The sequence below is a fragment of the Poromitra crassiceps genome (assembly GCF_964638095.1).
Source record: "Poromitra crassiceps genome assembly, chromosome: 12".
In the NCBI taxonomy this organism is placed as follows: domain Eukaryota; kingdom Metazoa; phylum Chordata; class Actinopteri; order Beryciformes; family Melamphaidae; genus Poromitra; species Poromitra crassiceps.
The window spans coordinates 44,667,963-44,685,306 of NC_139632.1; the positions used below are offsets into that span (position 1 = coordinate 44,667,963).

Sequence of the window (17,344 nt, forward strand, 5' to 3'; positions counted from 1 at the left end):
GACCCCAGTTAAAACATGGCAGACATTTTAGCAACATTTCACATCCATAAAACCATATTCACCAACTTAAAGTCTTTATTTATTGTTTTTGAAAAGCGTAGCAAACAATATACTAAAACAATATATTCTTCCAACAATAAGAAATCTATTAAATCACCTTTGTACATTTGTACTACATGTTTTGCAATTAAAAAAAGACAACCCTAACAACTGGATTTAGGAGGGGTTTCAAATGTAAACAGGAAGTATGGAAATGTCCCATAGGGAAGAAGCCTGGAATGAAATGCATGTGTGATGTGACGTGATGTGATGTTCTCACTGTGGTAGTTCCTGCATGATGGATGGCTGGAAGAGAGTCTCACCTCTTTGACTTTCTTGAGCAGCTGTTGGCGTTGGTAGGGTGTAAGGAACGGGTCGTGGCCCATCAAGGAACGGGTCGTGGCCCCCCCCCCCCCTCCCCCCCCTCCGGCTCTGGCTGATGGCCCTCCAGGCTTATCACCTTCCCCTCCCCCTCATCCCCCAGGCTATAGACAAGTTTCCCAGCGCTGGCCTAGGGCGGCGCCATAGCAGCCTTATATGTCCCCGGCTTCCGGTTAAGTCCACATAGCGTCCACAGCAGCCTGATGTTGCCAATAAGCTACGACTTAAATAGAGACTTATTACATCATATGTTTTCCGCCCCCTGTATGTTGAGTGTTGGTGAAAAAGAAAAATATAGCAGACGCTTTCTTTACTGTAGAGCGCCGTTTAACAAGCAGCATCAGTCCCGCCGGCCAGCGCTGGACCCGCTGTGAGGAAACACACAGGAGGAAACCGAAATGTCAAAACAGACATCCCTTGCTAGGCCAGTCCTTTTTTTTTAATCGAGATCATGCAACAAGTAGCCTACTTCAGCCGAGGCCAGCAAGACGGCAGGAAAGAAACAGAAGCGTGCCTGCCGCCGTCAAAAGCAAAAGAGACCCGACGTAGGCTGTCAATTTAGCGGAGGTAAAAAGCCTTTTTACCTACTCGGGCGAATCAATCAATCAATCAATGGCTCGCGCTTGTTGCCCGACGCTCGTATGATGAGGAGATGAATCAAAATGCTTACCACCAATAAAGCCACATGCGAGCCGAGAACGAGTGCAGGAGAGCTGACGCAGGTGCCAGGTGTGGAGTGGGAGAGATTAAGGTGCGTAGCCTATTGCTGGAGATTCAAGTTGTGCGCTGTCTGCACTCTGCACTGACACTGTCGCACTTATTACTTTTAGCTGCGTTGTTTTTTCATCAAGGCAATGTCCAGAAGATATGGGTTCATGAATGTCTGCAAATGCAGATAGATAGGCTACAGTAGGAGTGTGCATGCATGTTGTCTGTTTCAATAACGAAAGCGTCCTTACCGAGAACGACGTGCCGACCAATTAAATATTCTTGCTGCGAAATCGGCCTCTTAATGACAACACTGGAATAATAGCCGTAATATTCATTCACAACGGGGGTAATTTGATGAAATACATAGCGTTACAACATACCCGACCTACTTTGTTGCTGTGGAGATATTGGTACGCTTCGGAGCTTTTGAGATTGTTCATCGCGTTGCCATCCACCGCCATTGATTCCTCAAAATACGCTATAATCCTGCCTGTAGTTACGTTCGGCCATTTACACATATTATCTTCCCATGTGTCCAGTGTCAACGGGTGTGGGATAGACACTCTTTCATTAGATAGGAGACTCGCAGAATGATCCCAAGTTTGCATTTTTTCGGCGGTCGCTATGGCTACTACGGTAGTACGTTACGCTTCTCCGTATTCACAAACACCGGAACCGACAGACACGATCGCGGCCGAGTCCGGAAGCAAACCGGAAGTGCCCAGGAAACTTGTCTATACCCCGTCACCCAGAGACGAGGCTACACCGCCCCTCCCCCCCCCAAAGGGCTTCAGAGCTGATGATGCCCCCCCCCCCCACCCACGCTGACCATCACAGCGGACCAGGTGAGGAATCAGCTTATGAGGCTACACACTAGGAAAGCAGCTGGCCCGGATGGCGTCAGCCCCATGCTGCTCAAAGCCTGTGCCCCCCAGCTTTGTGATGTGCTACAGCTGATCTTCAACAAGAGCCCGAGTCTCCAAAGGGTCCCCGTGATGTGGAAAATGTCCTGTATCGTCCCTATACCTAAAAAGCCAAGACCCTGGAGAAACTCGTCCTGGAGCAGCTCAGGCCTATGGTCAAACCATCCCTAGACCCCCTCCATTTCGCCTACCAGCCCCGACTGGGAGTGGGGGACGCTGTCATCTACCTGACCAACCGCGCCTACGCCCACCTTGACAACCCGGCCAGCACTGTGAGAGTCATGTTCTTCGACTTCTCCAGTGCTTTCAACACCATCAGGCCGGCTCTACTGGGTGAGAAGCTGACGGCGATGCGGGTGGATGCCCCCCTGGTGGTCTGGATTGTGGACTACCTGTCTGGCAGACCACAGTATGTGCGCCTGCAGAACTGTGTGTCAGACAGAGTGGTCAGCAATACAGGAGCACCACAGGGGACGGCCTTCTCTCCCTTCTTCTTCACCATCTACACCACGGACTTCACCTACCAGACAGAGTCTTGCCACCTTCAGAAGTTCTCTCACGACTCTGCGATAGTGGGATGTATCAAAGATGGCGACGACGATGAGTATCGGGATGTGGTGGCCAACTTTGTCACATGGTGTGAGCAGAACCACCTGCAGCTCAATGTGTCAAAGACAAAGGAGCTGGTGGTGGACCTGAGGAGGGTCAAGGCTCCGGTGACCCCTGTTTCAATCGACGGGGTCAGTGTTGACATAGTGGAGGATTACAAGTACCTTGGAGTGTACATTGACAATAAACTAGACTGGGCTAAGAACTCTGATGCACTCTACAAGAAGGGGCAAAGCCGTCTCTACTTTCTGAGATGGCTGAGGTCCTTCAACGTCTGCCGGACCATGCTGAGGATGTTCTGAGTCGGTAGTGGCTAGTGCCTTCCTGTATGCTATTGTGTGCTGGGGCAGCAGGCTGAAGGCAGCGGATTAGTGTTAATTTCGTCGACGAAAAATGTTAGTCGACTACCTTTTTCCCCAAGACTAAGACGAGACTAAAATGTTCAGACTTTTAGTTTCATTGACTAAGACAAGACTAAAATACTCAAACTTTTAGTCGACTAAAACTTGACTAAACAAAAAGACGATGAGGTTGAATAAATATGATAAAAACTAACAAGGACATTTGACACAGGACTAAGACTACGACTAAATTTAAAAATAGACAACAAAATTAACACTAATTATAGACTGTTTCCCCCCCTCAATGCAGCAGTTCAGTTTCCTGTGTTGCAGCATCATAGATCTAGCTGACATTTAGCTGTCTGAAAAACATTTGCAGTAGTTACAACAGAATCCACCCAGTCTTAGCTAAGGGTCTTATCTATATGTGTATGAGGCATTGTGTTCCCAAAATGTACAGCTACTTGCTTGTCTACATTATATCCAGAGAGGTCTGAGTGCTTTCCACACAGCACAGCCAGCCTCCCTCCATTCTCCCCTCAGCTGCGGGCTGAGCAGGGACTGTAAATATGCCGACACTGGCCCGGGTGGGCAGGGTCAGCATTAATTTCCCTGGGAAAGAGTTGCCAACACTGCTTCGAAATACCATTACTAGTGAAGCGCATCAGCAGATTCAACAGTTTTCATTGACTAAAACTAGACTAAAATGTGAACAGTTTTTGTTGACTAAGACTAGACTAATATACTTATGGTTTTATTTGACTAAGCTGAGACTAAAATGCTCAAACTTTTAGTCGACTAAAACTTGACTAAATAAAAACAGGATGAGGTTGACTAAATATGACAAAGACTAACAAGGACATTTAACATGGGACTAAGACTAAGACTAAATAAAAAAATAGCCGACAAAATTAACACTACAGCGGATGCCAACAGACTCAACAAACTGATCCGTAAGGCCAGGGACATTGTGGGGCTGGATCTGGGCTCTCTGACTGCGCGCACACACCTACACACACACACACACACACACACACACACACACGCACGCACACACCTAAACACACCCACACACACCCACACACACACACACACACACGGTTGAATGCTCTCATTTAGGACACTTCATGCCCAAAAGAACATGTGGGACCAAGTAAAAGTTAGCTTTCCTGCTCAGGACTAGACAGGAAGTGGTGCGATTTTGCTGCGTCAAGTTACCTACTGTATGAGTTAACCAGGGTGAGACAGGAAGTAGAGCGATTTTGCCTTCAGAGTAAAAGCTTAGATTGTGAAACTTTTTTCAGATTTCCCCTCCATTTGTACTTGGCCAATTTCCCCCTGCTCTGCTGCCCAGGGTCACTGCTCCACCCTCTGCCAATCTGGGGAGAGCTGTAGACTAGCACCATGCTTCCTCCAAGACATGCCAGCCGCTTCAGGACACATACCCTTAATCTGGCTTCCCACCCGCAGACCCATTGCCCGACACCCGACTAATCCGGGGGCGCGAACCTGCGACCCTCGTGTTGGTAGGCAGGGAATCTACCGCTACACTACCTGGACGGCCTAGATTGTGAAACTTTTGAGAAAAGTTGGAAAATAAAGCTGGGCTGTGCAGAGCAACAGAAATTGTTTGAGAGGTATAAAAGTATAATGTAATAATATAAACGCACCACACATTGTCCAGTCTTCAGAAAGTAATACAATTATTTATCTATTATGTATTAATTTAATTTAATTAATTAAAATGTATTTATCAATGTCCTTTGTTGCTCTGTAAAGCACTTTGCACAAGCACTGACAATTGTTTAAAGGGCTTTAGAGATGAATTTGACATAGTTTTCAAAGCTATCTGGTTTTACCTTTGGAGAAAATGAGGAGTTGGAAGATCTCTCTCTGGAGCATTCTGGGGAAATGAAAACACCAGCATGTACACTTTAACTTTGAAATAACCACTAAATAAAGATTGTGAAATAAACTCCTAAGTGTATTACTAATAAATGCCACTGGATGAATTAGAGTACCAGTAGTCATGTGTCAATAGAAGTTTAGAAGACACCTACCCCCTGCACCCAGGGGTGCTGGAGGACCTGAGCAGCACTGAGACGCAGAGTGGGTGCTGGAGGAGCTGAGCAGCACTGAGACGCAGAGTGGCTGCTGGAGGAGCTGAGCAGCACTGAGACGCAGAGTGGCATCCCAGACCAGCAGCTTGGATATGAGGTCCTTGGCTCCCTCTGAGATGTGAGCCCAGTCCTTGTCTGGAAACTCATACTTGCCCTCCTGGATGCTCTCAAACAGGTGACTCTGAGGAGAGATAATATCACAGAAAATTAGTTAATATTGTTCATATATCACAGTTTCGTAGTGTTACAGTCATCCCCCTTTCGCATGTAGATATGATCAATATTTATGTCTTTGTTGTGGCTGTTCATCTTTTGATCTTATGGTGTCTTTTTGTCCATACGGGGCTTAAAATGGCGTCTGCCTCGGCCCTCGAGAGGTCAGTCTGGTACGCACAGCCACATCACCTGTGGACAGTTGATATTAGTGTCTGTCTCATTTTGCTTTGCTTTGTCACTTTTGTCCTGTCTCGTGTTTATGGGACCCCTTTGATCACGTGAGGACGGTCCTGGATCGCCTCACGCAGGATGCTTCTGGAGGCCACATCAGCTAAAGCCTCCAACCTATAGTAGCAGACTCCAAACTAATTCAACCCTACTCCTCCTACTACATTAAGAATTTGATCGATCAATCTATGTTAACCGATTAATCGACAATGTAGGCAAAATGTAACTTTCACTGCTCATACAGAGGAAGAAGAAAGCCAAGCTAGCAGACACAAAGTCCAGGGTGGAGAATTACACCCAAAAAGACAACAGTCATCATTGTAAACATTGTAATACAATGTTGAAATATCTCACGCCCACAATAGTCCATGGGCCAAGGCTGAAATTTTGACATATCGGTACCACCTGAGGTGACCGCACGATTTTGTTATTTTTGTCTTCCTACATGTCTCTAGTTTATATTTTGGTATGATAACCCTTCCGATTTGGTAGCTTAAGGATAGTTATCACTCTGTAAACAAACCTACCCCCAAAAAATGACAAAACCCTGATTTCATCATATCTCTGAACCACACATGATAACGCAGAAAATGTGATGTCTACCCCTATGTTTTCATGGTCAGGGATTACAATGACACTCTATACAACATCATAAACTGTTCACATGAATAGTTAATGGTGAATTCAGTGATGTTTTGGTGAATTCAGTGGTGTTTTGAGAAAGATACGATGCAATTAGTCCATGGGCCAATGGTGAAATCGGTACCACCTAAGGGGACCGCGCACTTTTTGTATTTTTGTCTTCCTACATGTCTCTAGTTTATATTTTGGTATGATAACCCTGCCAATCTGGTAGCTTATTGATAGTTATCACTCTGTAAAAAACCTTCTCCATATAAATGACAAAACCCTGATTTCTGTGTATTAGTCCAGATGATATGTGAAAATCATGTTCACTTTTTCATAAAAGCATGAAACTTGGTACGCATATAGTTTGGGGCCCCGTAAATCTTCAGAAATTGAGCCATCACAAAAATGCTTCGTGGTGGCCATTTTAATTCCGCCATAAGTGAATTATGTAGTTTGCATCATATCTCCTGAATCACACATGATAACACAGAAAAGGTGATGGCTACCATATAGAACATCATAAACTGTTAAAGTAACTAATCAATGGTGAATTTAATGACGTGAGAAGGAAATCACAGTTTCTGATAACTGATGCTATAACCTCAATTCCATGACCACTCTCTGGCTAACATTTTTTGATGAGTAATTTGGATCAGGGTTACTTCTATGGGCCTTTTGTTAAAATAGCCCCCAGGCCCCTCCCAAACATCCTGCGACTTTCTGCCAGACGGCCAAATCCAAGATGGGGTTTACCATTTTTAGAGTAAGGACGGAGATTAACAATGGTGAATTATAGCTATTTTAATTGCAAATTCATGCCTACCAAACATGGTTTAGTATTGACAATTATTGTGTTTTGAGGGTAATTTCATAATTATGTTAGTCTCGCTGGCCAGCCTCCCCTCCCTACCGGGAGAGGATAGCATCAGTTATCAGATACTGTCATTTCCTTCTCACAACGTCATCAAATTCACAATTGATTAGTCACTTTAACACTTTATGATGTTCTATGGTATCATTGTAATCCTTGACCATGAAAACGTTGGGATAGACATCTCCTTTTCAGTGTTAGCATGTGTGGTTCAGGAGATATGATGCAAACTATGCTTATGGCAGAATTAAAATGGCCGCCACAAGGCATTTTTGTGATGGCTCAATTTCTGAAACTGTACAGGGCCCCAAACTATAAGCGTACCAAGTTTCATGCTTTTACGAAAAAGGGAACATCATTTTCACATATCATCTGGACTAATACACAGAAATCAGGGTTTTGTCATTTATATGGGGGTAGGTTTGTTTACAGAGTGATAACTATCCTTAAGCTACCAAATGGGCAGGGTTATCATACCAAAATATAAACTACAGACATGTAGGAAGACAAAAATAACAAAATCGTGCGGTCACCTCAGGTGGTACCGATTTTTGCCTTGGCCCATGGACTATCTAGGACCAAATAGAAATGGAACTGTGTCACATGATCTTGCATGCAAGGTCAGTGTTTGTTACATGTATGCTAAAGACACGTCTGCTGCAATATCCCACTGATCCCTTCCTCATGTTGGTGTTCATCACACAAGCCAAGGTCACTGTGGGTTTCCTTTCTTACACTAGCAGCTTCAAATATATCTTGGTATAAACAGTGAAGTCTAAATGTAACAGAGGTATTCGTCATTGCAAAATGGCGCCATCTACTGCATACAGTAGATCTAACACCTATTTTCAGCATCCCAATGCTGCATCTGACCGTAATTGCCACGATGCAGTGGCATGGTGGTCTGCAACAGCATTGGGGTCAATTCAATCAATCAATCAATCAATTCCAATGAAACATTGGAAGTGAATTGGAATTTCAGGAAGTTTAGTGAAATTAATATTTTTTTTCTTGCCGGATATCTGAGATTATACTGAATATCATGCAATGTTAAAACATTTATCAAGTATTTAACAAGTATCAGCTAGTCAGATACACTAACTTAATTAGGTACAGTGTTCTTGAAGCGGGGCGCAGCGTCGAACGAGATCCGGCACCCAGAGCAGCAGCATCACCAGCTTTTTCTCTCTAAGTCCTGGGGGTCAACAACTAAACAAAAAAACATAATTTAGCCACCTAAAACAACGCCCACCTAAACAAATCGATATCCGTGTACATGCACGCTCTATTTTGACAATTTTCAGCGCTTTACTTTTCCGCAAAACAGCAGTTTCATTCGGCACTGCTTTTTCTCCCAACCGTACAACTACCGTATTCCTCCGCTAAAAGCCTGCACAGAGCACAGAGCCGCGGTTTACAAAACAGGAAGGCTTAGAAGAGAGATAAAACACTGACTTACTTTAGAGACAACAAGTCACCTGGCCTCTCTGGTCTGGGACGTTTTCCACAATTTATCCTGGGAATGGTGAAAAAGGTCTGCAGCCAGGGCACCCAGGCATTTAGACAGGAGGCGCATCTCTCTGCCTGTTCACTTCACTCTCTGCAAAAGTTCCTCTTCTGTATTCTCTCTGGTTCATAATTGTATCCTCTTGTCACCAAGGTGAATGGCATATCATCCTCGCTATCAAAATCACTCATAAGACAAGCTAGGAAGATCATTGCTGACCCCTCTCATGTCTTGTATTCAGAATACGAACTGCTTCCATCTGGCAGGCGTTACAGAGTCCCAATCAAGAACAAAAAAAGACACCTCAACAGATACAAATACTCTTTCATCCCCATATCAGTCAGTCTCCTAAACTCAGGTCATAGGTAATGTATTGTTGATTGTACTGTAAATTATTGACGTTTGCACTTTGGTTGTGTGTTTGCACATGTCGGCACTGGTGTGCTATGCACTATTGTTTTTTGTTGTTGTTTTTGTTATGGCACTGTGTACCTATGTGGCAGCCTGTATGTCCAAGACAAATTTCCCTCGGGACAAATTAAAATAATCTTGAAATCTTGAAATAATCTTGAATCTTATTAGGCAAATCCTTCAACTAGGCAACACCACGAGACAGACTGAACAGGACTCCCTCGTATGATATGAGATGATCTTTGCGGTTGGTGTAAACTTAGAGGCCATCTGATGAAGCGCATCACCTCACACCTCCTGACAGACTGAGCTGAATCAGTTGTACACCGGGGCAGATAACCCGCAAAGAAGTTGTGTAAACGGGTGAATCATGGAAGTTGGAAACCCTCATTAGTGTTATGCTTGCCCCTGTCTTTACCCTGCCTTTTTGACACAAAATGGCCCCCGTGAAAAGGGTGTATTGGAGCAAACGAGTCAGAGAGATAACATTAGCGTCCCTTACTTAGCCTCTCAGCTGTAATAAACCTTTGCGAGTGACTGTGTATGTAGCCTGCCTGCATGTATGTGTTTACGTCACGGGTGACGGGTCGGGCTCTTATATTAACGCGGCTAACAGCTAACGGCTAACGATGTGACAACACAGTCTGTTGAGTGGGGAACAGAACAGGCAAGATGGTGTCCCAGTACCTGGACAAAGACAGTGAAGAAGATGACGGTGATGATGGCGGTGAGGAACATGTCTCTCATGGGGAAATGGTCCTTGTCCAGCAGGTAGCACAGGGAGAAGGCGATGGCTCCTCGCAGGCCACCGTAGGCTATAATGAACTGGTCCTTGGTGGTCAGCTTGACGATGTGGAACTTGTTGATAACGTAGACCAGAGCAACCACACCTGGGAAGGACAATGTCATGAGAAACTGGGTTTGAGTGTGTGTGTAACAGATTTGGGTCAAATACTGTAATATTTGCTATTTTTTTTGCCTATTTAGTTGCCAGAGTTGACCATTTAGGGCCATAGAATGGGGCTGTATCATAAAACTTACTGGCAGGTTTAGAGTAACGTTAGGGGCAGATACCGTCACGGTAGGGTGCTTCAAAATGCGAAATATTGGGAAGCGATTTGCAAATTTTGCATGACCCGTTTTCTCCATTCTTCCACCCATTTTGGTCACGGTCTATTGTAAAAATGAACGTTAACTAATGAAAATTATCATTTTGAAAAAGAGAAGATGACCATACACGTCACATAAACGTTTTAGCAGGTGCTGGAGTGTAGCAGAGATAAAGTAGCCTAAAGAGAAGGCTGCTGCCACCAATGCTCCTATATATTTATCTTACAGAGCATTGATAGGTCTTCATCAGGTGATGATCACCACTGACCAATTCATAATCTCAGTCAGTGACATCATAAACATTTGGTTTACCATGCCCAACATCATCTGCCATTCTAACATGTCTCTGCTGCCCATTGACAGATACAGACTCAGAGGCAGACTGTTGCATATGTCAAGCTTAATTAACATGTTGGTTGTGATTGGCTGTGATCACCTGTGTTGCAGCTGACTAATAACTAATGTGGATCCATCATGGTATTCACAATCATAATTCATAATTTTATGAATCGGGGTAAATTACCGTGGTGCAGATTTTGCGTGCTGCTGTTCTGTCACTGCAGAGTTTTATGAATTAGCCCTAATAAAAGTCAAATGACTTTTCTCTCTGATTGTGTGTTTTAATAAGCTACTCTATGTGAGATGGCTCCGTAGGCACTGAAGTGACCACAAACCCACTGACCGCTACAACTTAAAAACGGTTTTCCATCACAAGCTCTCCCATCACATGATGTGTGTGGCAGTATCTTGTGATGAGCTCGTGACTCTTGGCAACAACCAATGAAGTCACAGACAGACAGTATATCATCAAAAAAATCACTACAAGAGTGACGGTAGCAGCACGCCAAAAATTGAGATGCAAGACTTCAGATTTCCACTTTCTTTTTTTATTGAGGGTCAACGCGTTTCGGCATATGTGCCTTCATCAGAGCATGCTCTGCTCTGATGAAGGCACATATGCCGAAACGCGTTTAAATGCAAATTAAAACACCCTGGCCTTTTTATCTCTCTTATTCTTTTGAGCGGAGTGGAGCGGTGAGTGCGAGCGGGTGAAATCTGTATCGAGCGGGGAGCGGTCTGGAGCGGCCGTGAGCGCTGGAGCGGGTGGAAAGGACCGCTCTGGGAGCGAGGAGCGGTAATTATCACCGCTCCGCTACCCTAACCCTCTGGTGTATATATATGTGTATATATATATATATATATATATATATATATATGCTCTGCTCATTGCTTAACATATTATGTACAGTACTTGCTCTATAGTGAACTTTGTGACAAACGTGTTTCATAAGAAGCTATTCACTTGACTTGTGCATAGATTATCAACGGCAGTCCACCATGACATCATGTTTCCGTTTGAATGTATATCTTAACACACCCCCGCCTGCCATCACATATACGTTCAGAACGTTTGGAAAGCACTACAGTAGAGCTGACCTATGACCCGTGCCACCAGACACAGGATGACAGTGACCGTGACGAAGGTCCAGTTCCAGGAGTGCTGTCCGTCCACCGTGGCCACGCCCAGGAAGTTGAAGATGAGCGTCTCGCTGACGCTGCTCCACATCTTCAGGAAGTACTTGATGGTGGTGTGGGACTTGTGGGATATCTTGGCCTCCACGTAGGGTCGCATCACTGCCCCGCATGCTATCAACCTGTAAGGACAAGGGACAAGATGCTAATGCCTTTTGCATCAGTTGAATGGATAATAAAGTGAGTGAACATTTGATTGTTTTATGAGATTTGAATAGTTTCCTAACTCCTCAGAAAATGTTCGCTCTTCTTTCTGAATCTAGCTTTGATGGTCTTAGTATAAAAGCAAACATTATCAAATCACTGATTATTGCTTCTGAGAATAATATGGGAACAGCAGTGTTTCCCCTAGAAAAATTTCAGGCCTGGAGGGATTTCGAAATGTACCCCGACCGCAACGATGGGGGCCCTCACTGGCGACACTAAACTTTTAGCTAACCTGTTCGCATCCATGTACGCAATGGCATCCCAAGTATCATCATACTATTATGGGATGCGATGCGAACAGTTGTATTATGGGATGTGCGTTTCCCAGGCAACGACACACGTTGACACGTTTTGGAACAGCGCTGCACGCTGGCACAATGCTCCTAAAAGCAAAATGCTTATTGTTTTTAATGATTTGGCATCTTCTATTACTGTCAACACTGTCAACACCAGCATTGTTGTATTGTAATAATATGCCATAAAGGTTTATTGAAATTTTGGGGAAAGCAGGAAAAAAAATCAATCTTTTTTCTGGCCTGGCGGGGGCGCCGTTGGCCTGGAACACACTGGAACAGGCAATCTGAACAAAATAGCATTTTCAACTCTTCTCCAGCAACAAAGGGGAACAGTGATGTCAGAGGTTACTGCATAACAAATTGCTCCAATTTCCAGCCTAAGTTCCATTCTGATCAGAAAACACACACGACAGCCAGAGAGAGACGTCCCCATCCCAGTCTGGTAACCACTTCTACTATCATGTCAAAGATGCATTCTGATCAGGAAAACACACACGACAGCCAGAGAGAGACGTCCCCATCCCAGTCTGGTAACCACTTCTCCATCATGTCAAAGATGCATTCTGATCAGAAAACACACACGACAGCCAGAGAGAGACGTCCCCATCCCAGTCTGGTAACCACTTCTACTATCATGTCAAAGATGCATTCTGATCAGAAAACACACACGACAGCCAGAGAGAGACGTCCCCATCCCAGTCTGGTAACCACTTCTACTATCATGTCAAAGATGCATTCTGATCAGAAAACACACACGACAGCCAGAGAGAGACGTCCCCATCCCAGTCTGGTAACCACTTCTCCATCATGTCAAAGATGCATTCTGATCAGAAAACACACACGACAGCCAGAGAGAGACGTCCCCATCCCAGTCTGGTAACCACTTCTACTATCATGTCAAAGATGCATTCTGATCAGGAAAACACACACGACAGCCAGAGAGAGACGTCCCCATCCCAGTCTGGTAACCACTTCTACTATCATGTCAAAGATGCATTCTGATCAGGAAAACACACACGACAGCCAGAGAGAGATGTCCCCATCCCAGTCTGGTAACCACTTCTCCATCATGTCAAAGATACATTCTGATCAGGAAAACACACACGACAGCCAGAGAGAGATGTCCCCATCCCAGTCTGGTAACCACTTCTACTATCATGTCAAAGATACATTCTGATCAGGAAAACACACACGACAGCCAGAGAGAGATGTCCCCACCCCAGTCTGGTAACCACTTCTACTATCATGTCAAAGATGCAGAGGCCGAAAAACTAATGTCATCCAAGTTGCATAAGGCACTACAGCTGCTCATCATTCCACCTCTACAGCAATATTGGATTGCCTCAGGAGGTCCCTGAAGACCATCAAGGACACAAACCACCCCCACATGTGAACCACATGTTCTCCCTGTTACCCTCAGGGAGGAGATACACTGTCCCAAAAGCACGCACAAATCGCTTGAGGGACAGTTTCTTCCCGCAGGCCACGAGACTCCTTAACATACACAAATAAACTCCCAACAATCATGTAGTAGCTGTACTGCAGCTGCTACCATTACGTATGTTTAATTCTAATTAGGTCTATGCTATTTGCACCTGTGCAAACAGAATGTTTAATTATTAAACATTATTATAATTATGTTTAAATTATGTCTATACTATTTGCACCTATGTGCAGTGAATATGTCACTGTTTTTTGGCTTGTTTTATTGCTTGTTGTGTCTCTTGTTGTTTTTGCACTCATATGCCCTGCTATTTTGCACTATGTTGTAACGGAGTCTACAGCACAAGAATTTCACACGTGATACTTGTACTACGGACTGGAGTGACAATACAAATCTTGAATCTTGAATCTTGGATTGGCTATAAGGGCATGAGGGAGGGGTGAGAAAAGGAATTGACACTGGGAAGCTGTTTCATGACTCTTATATCAGGGGCTCAGGGGCTCCTGGCCTTTCAACAGACTGTCCTTGACTGAGCGTCTCCGAGGTGCTCTTTTAAGAGAGGCATTAAATAGACCAATGGCCACAGGCAGGAATGATTTCCTGTGCCTCTCCGTATTGCATCTAGGTGGAATCAGTCTCTCACTGAACGTACTCCTGTGTTTGACTAGCACGCCGTGGAGTGGGTGTGAGTCGTTGCTCATGATGGAGCGTAGCCTGGACAACGTTCTCTTCTCTGACACCGCAGTCAGAGAGCCCAGATCCAGCCCCACAATGTCCCTGGCCTTACGGATCAGTTTGTTGAGTCTGTTGGCGTCCGCTGCCTTCAGCCTGCTGCCCCAGCACACAATAGCATACAGTGCTTCCCCACCTGGTTCTTCAAGTCCTGGATCTCCCGCTGATGTTTCTCATCCTTGATTTTGGAGATGAGCTCTTGGGTCAGCATCCACTCCTTCGCCCCCTGCTCACTGCAGAGGTCAAAGTAGTGGATTCTCTCCTCCTTCAGGCGTGTTGTCAACCTAAAAGAGACAGGCGAGCAGTGAAACTGTGGGTCAGGCAATTTATACATGAATGAATAAAAACAGCTTCATCAGAAGTCCTGTCGTTTTTTCTGAGTCACAAATGAGAAATGGTCTCTTGTCGTACAACCAGCACTCATGAAAAGAAATGAAAAAAGAAGAGAGACTCACATTCCCTTCAAGTGTTTTGAGTCCTTAGGTGCTTACCTGTTGATCTCTAGCTCCTGTTCCTCACGCTGTCCTTTCAGCTTCTCCAGACTGCGTTTCAACTGGATGTTCTCAGTCTGTATAGATAGATGGTTACAGAGTGAGATGAGAAACAGTAAATGTACAGTATGAAATAGGCCACGCCCATCACGGGGGAAAAGCACAGTTCATTTCCACACACCAGTGTCATTTTCCTTGAATTAAACATAGCTAAAAGCTGTTGTGTGGTGGGCTGCGCAGACAACAAATGTAAAAAAAAATCGCCAGTTAACATTTTTTTGTACTCCCAAGGAAAACAAGGAAGCCATTGAGAATTGGCAAGAAGAAAAATGTGGATGTTGCTGTCAATGAAGTAAGTTGGAGTGTTCATCTTCCGCATATACGATATTTTTGTGCAACACCCGACCATGCACGCGACATAGGAGGAATGCCAGGATTGGAGGGGAGATTGTGTTTTCCCCCGTTTTGGGCGTGGTTTCTGAATGATGGCACGCTCCGCAGTGTCTCTATGGGGGGGAGGTAGGTGGAGTTTAACAGTTTATGAAAACTCATTCAAATTCATGTGTGCTTCTTCATGCTCTACCTTGCTGTTCCAGCTGCTTGGTCAGCACGGCCACATCCTGCTCCATCCGCCAGTTGCTGCAGGCATCGGTCATGAGCAGAAGGTCATGGAGAGGAGACCAGCTGCCACTGGAATGAAGGCAAATTAAAGTATTACATTTTAATGCCAAATATTGTTCCAACTGTAGGGCTGTCCCAAATACTAATTTACCTCTGGATTCAAATGCTAGCCCTACATTACGCCCTTTGAAGACATTTGATAAATCACACAAGCTTTCAGATCAAGTCCAGAATTATACCTGGTTGAAGGAGAAGGCACTGTTTCACAGAACCATGTCGCTGGGCGGTGGGCTGGGAGCTCTGGCTTGTTTGTTAACTGTAAAAAGATTGAAACAAAGTCATGACATTTAGTCTAAAGACAGGTAGGTAATTTTTTATTTATTTATTTCAGGGACAGTGCAACATTAATGAACATTTGCATGTAAATGTGCCGGATTATAGCCTTAGCTAATTTCCATCCGTAGTCCCTCGACAGGTGAGGTACAAAAAAGTTTAAAAAGAAGAAATAGAAAAATTAGTGCATACATAGGGCAACTGACAGGGGTGCAATGTAGGTGACACATACATACACATAGGGTAAAAAGGAGAGGAGACATACATATACATGAAGGAGGCATTTAACTTTGCAATTCAAGTGGGCACACCCTTACAGAAAAAGCACATGAATTTCACATGTGAAATAATCACATGTGATCACATGTGATCACATGTGATTTTGCACAGGCAATTTTTCCACATGAAATTTCACATGTGCATTTTTCACATGTGCAAACATGTGATCACATGTGAAATTTCACATGTGATCACATGTGAAACACATGTGATCACATGTGCTTTTCCCATGAAAGCATGTGGTTTTGGAACGTTTTCACATGTGAAATGTGTGAAACCCATGTAAATTCCCATGTGATAACATGTGAAACCTATGTGATTACATGTGTAAATTCCCATTGTAAATTAATACAAATTCCCATGTGAAACCTATGAGATTACATGTGAAACCCATGTAAAACCTATAGGATTGCACGTGAAACCCATGTAAAACCTATGGGATTACATGTGAAAGACATGTAAATTCCCATGTTAAACCCATATGAATTCCCATGTGAAACCCATGGGATTACATGTGAAACCTATGGGATTACATGTGAAACCCATGTAAATTCCCATGTTAAACCCATATGAATTCCCATGTGAAACCCATGGGATTACATGTGAAACCTATGGGATTACATGTGAAACGCATGTAAATTCCCATGTTAAACCCATATGAATTCCCATGTGAAACCCATGGGATTACATGTGAAATATATGGGATTACATGTGAAACACATGTAAATTCCCATGTTAAACCCATATGAATTCCCATGTGAAACCCATGGGATTACATGTGAAACCCATGGGATTACATGTGAAACCCATGTAAATTCCCATGTTAAACCCATATGAATTCCCATGTGAAACCTATGGGATTACATGTGAAACCCATGTAAATTCCCAGGTTAAACCCACACCAATACCCATGTGTATCCCATATGGATTCCCATGTGAAACCTATGGTATTACATGTGAAACCCATGTAAATTCCCATGTTAAACCCATATGAATTCCCATGTGAAACCCATGGGATTACATGTGAAACCCATGGGATTACATGTGAAACCCATGTAAATTCCCATGTTAAACCCATATGAATTCCCATGTGAAACCTATGGTATTACATGTGAAACCTATGTAAATTCCCAGGTTAAACCCACACCAATACCCATGTGTATCCCATATGGATTCCCATGTGAAACCTATGGTATTACATGTGAAACCCATGTAAATTCCCATGTGAAACCCATATGAATTCCCATGTGAAACCCATGGGATTACATGTGAAACCTATGGGATTACATGTGAAACCCATGTAAATTCCCA

General features: G+C 44.1%; 1 protein-coding gene across 1 annotated transcript; it reads right to left on the bottom strand.

Annotated features, from left to right (window-relative positions):
• Positions 1 to 4,809: 4,809 nt before the first annotated feature.
• LOC310786242 (sodium/hydrogen exchanger 1-like) lies at positions 4,810 to 15,797 on the bottom strand (the record flags this gene model as incomplete). Its single annotated transcript, XM_083647405.1, has 8 exons — positions 15,661 to 15,797; positions 15,384 to 15,490; positions 14,801 to 14,877; positions 14,446 to 14,593; positions 11,535 to 11,752; positions 9,675 to 9,877; positions 5,065 to 5,305; positions 4,810 to 4,907 (listed from the first exon to the last, which is right to left on the bottom strand). Exons 5-8 carry the CDS (start codon positions 11,728 to 11,730, stop codon positions 4,810 to 4,812), a joined length of 738 nt encoding a protein of 245 aa, XP_083503531.1. The 5' UTR covers positions 11,731 to 11,752; positions 14,446 to 14,593; positions 14,801 to 14,877; positions 15,384 to 15,490; positions 15,661 to 15,797.
• Between the last annotated feature and the right edge of the window lie 1,547 nt (positions 15,798 to 17,344).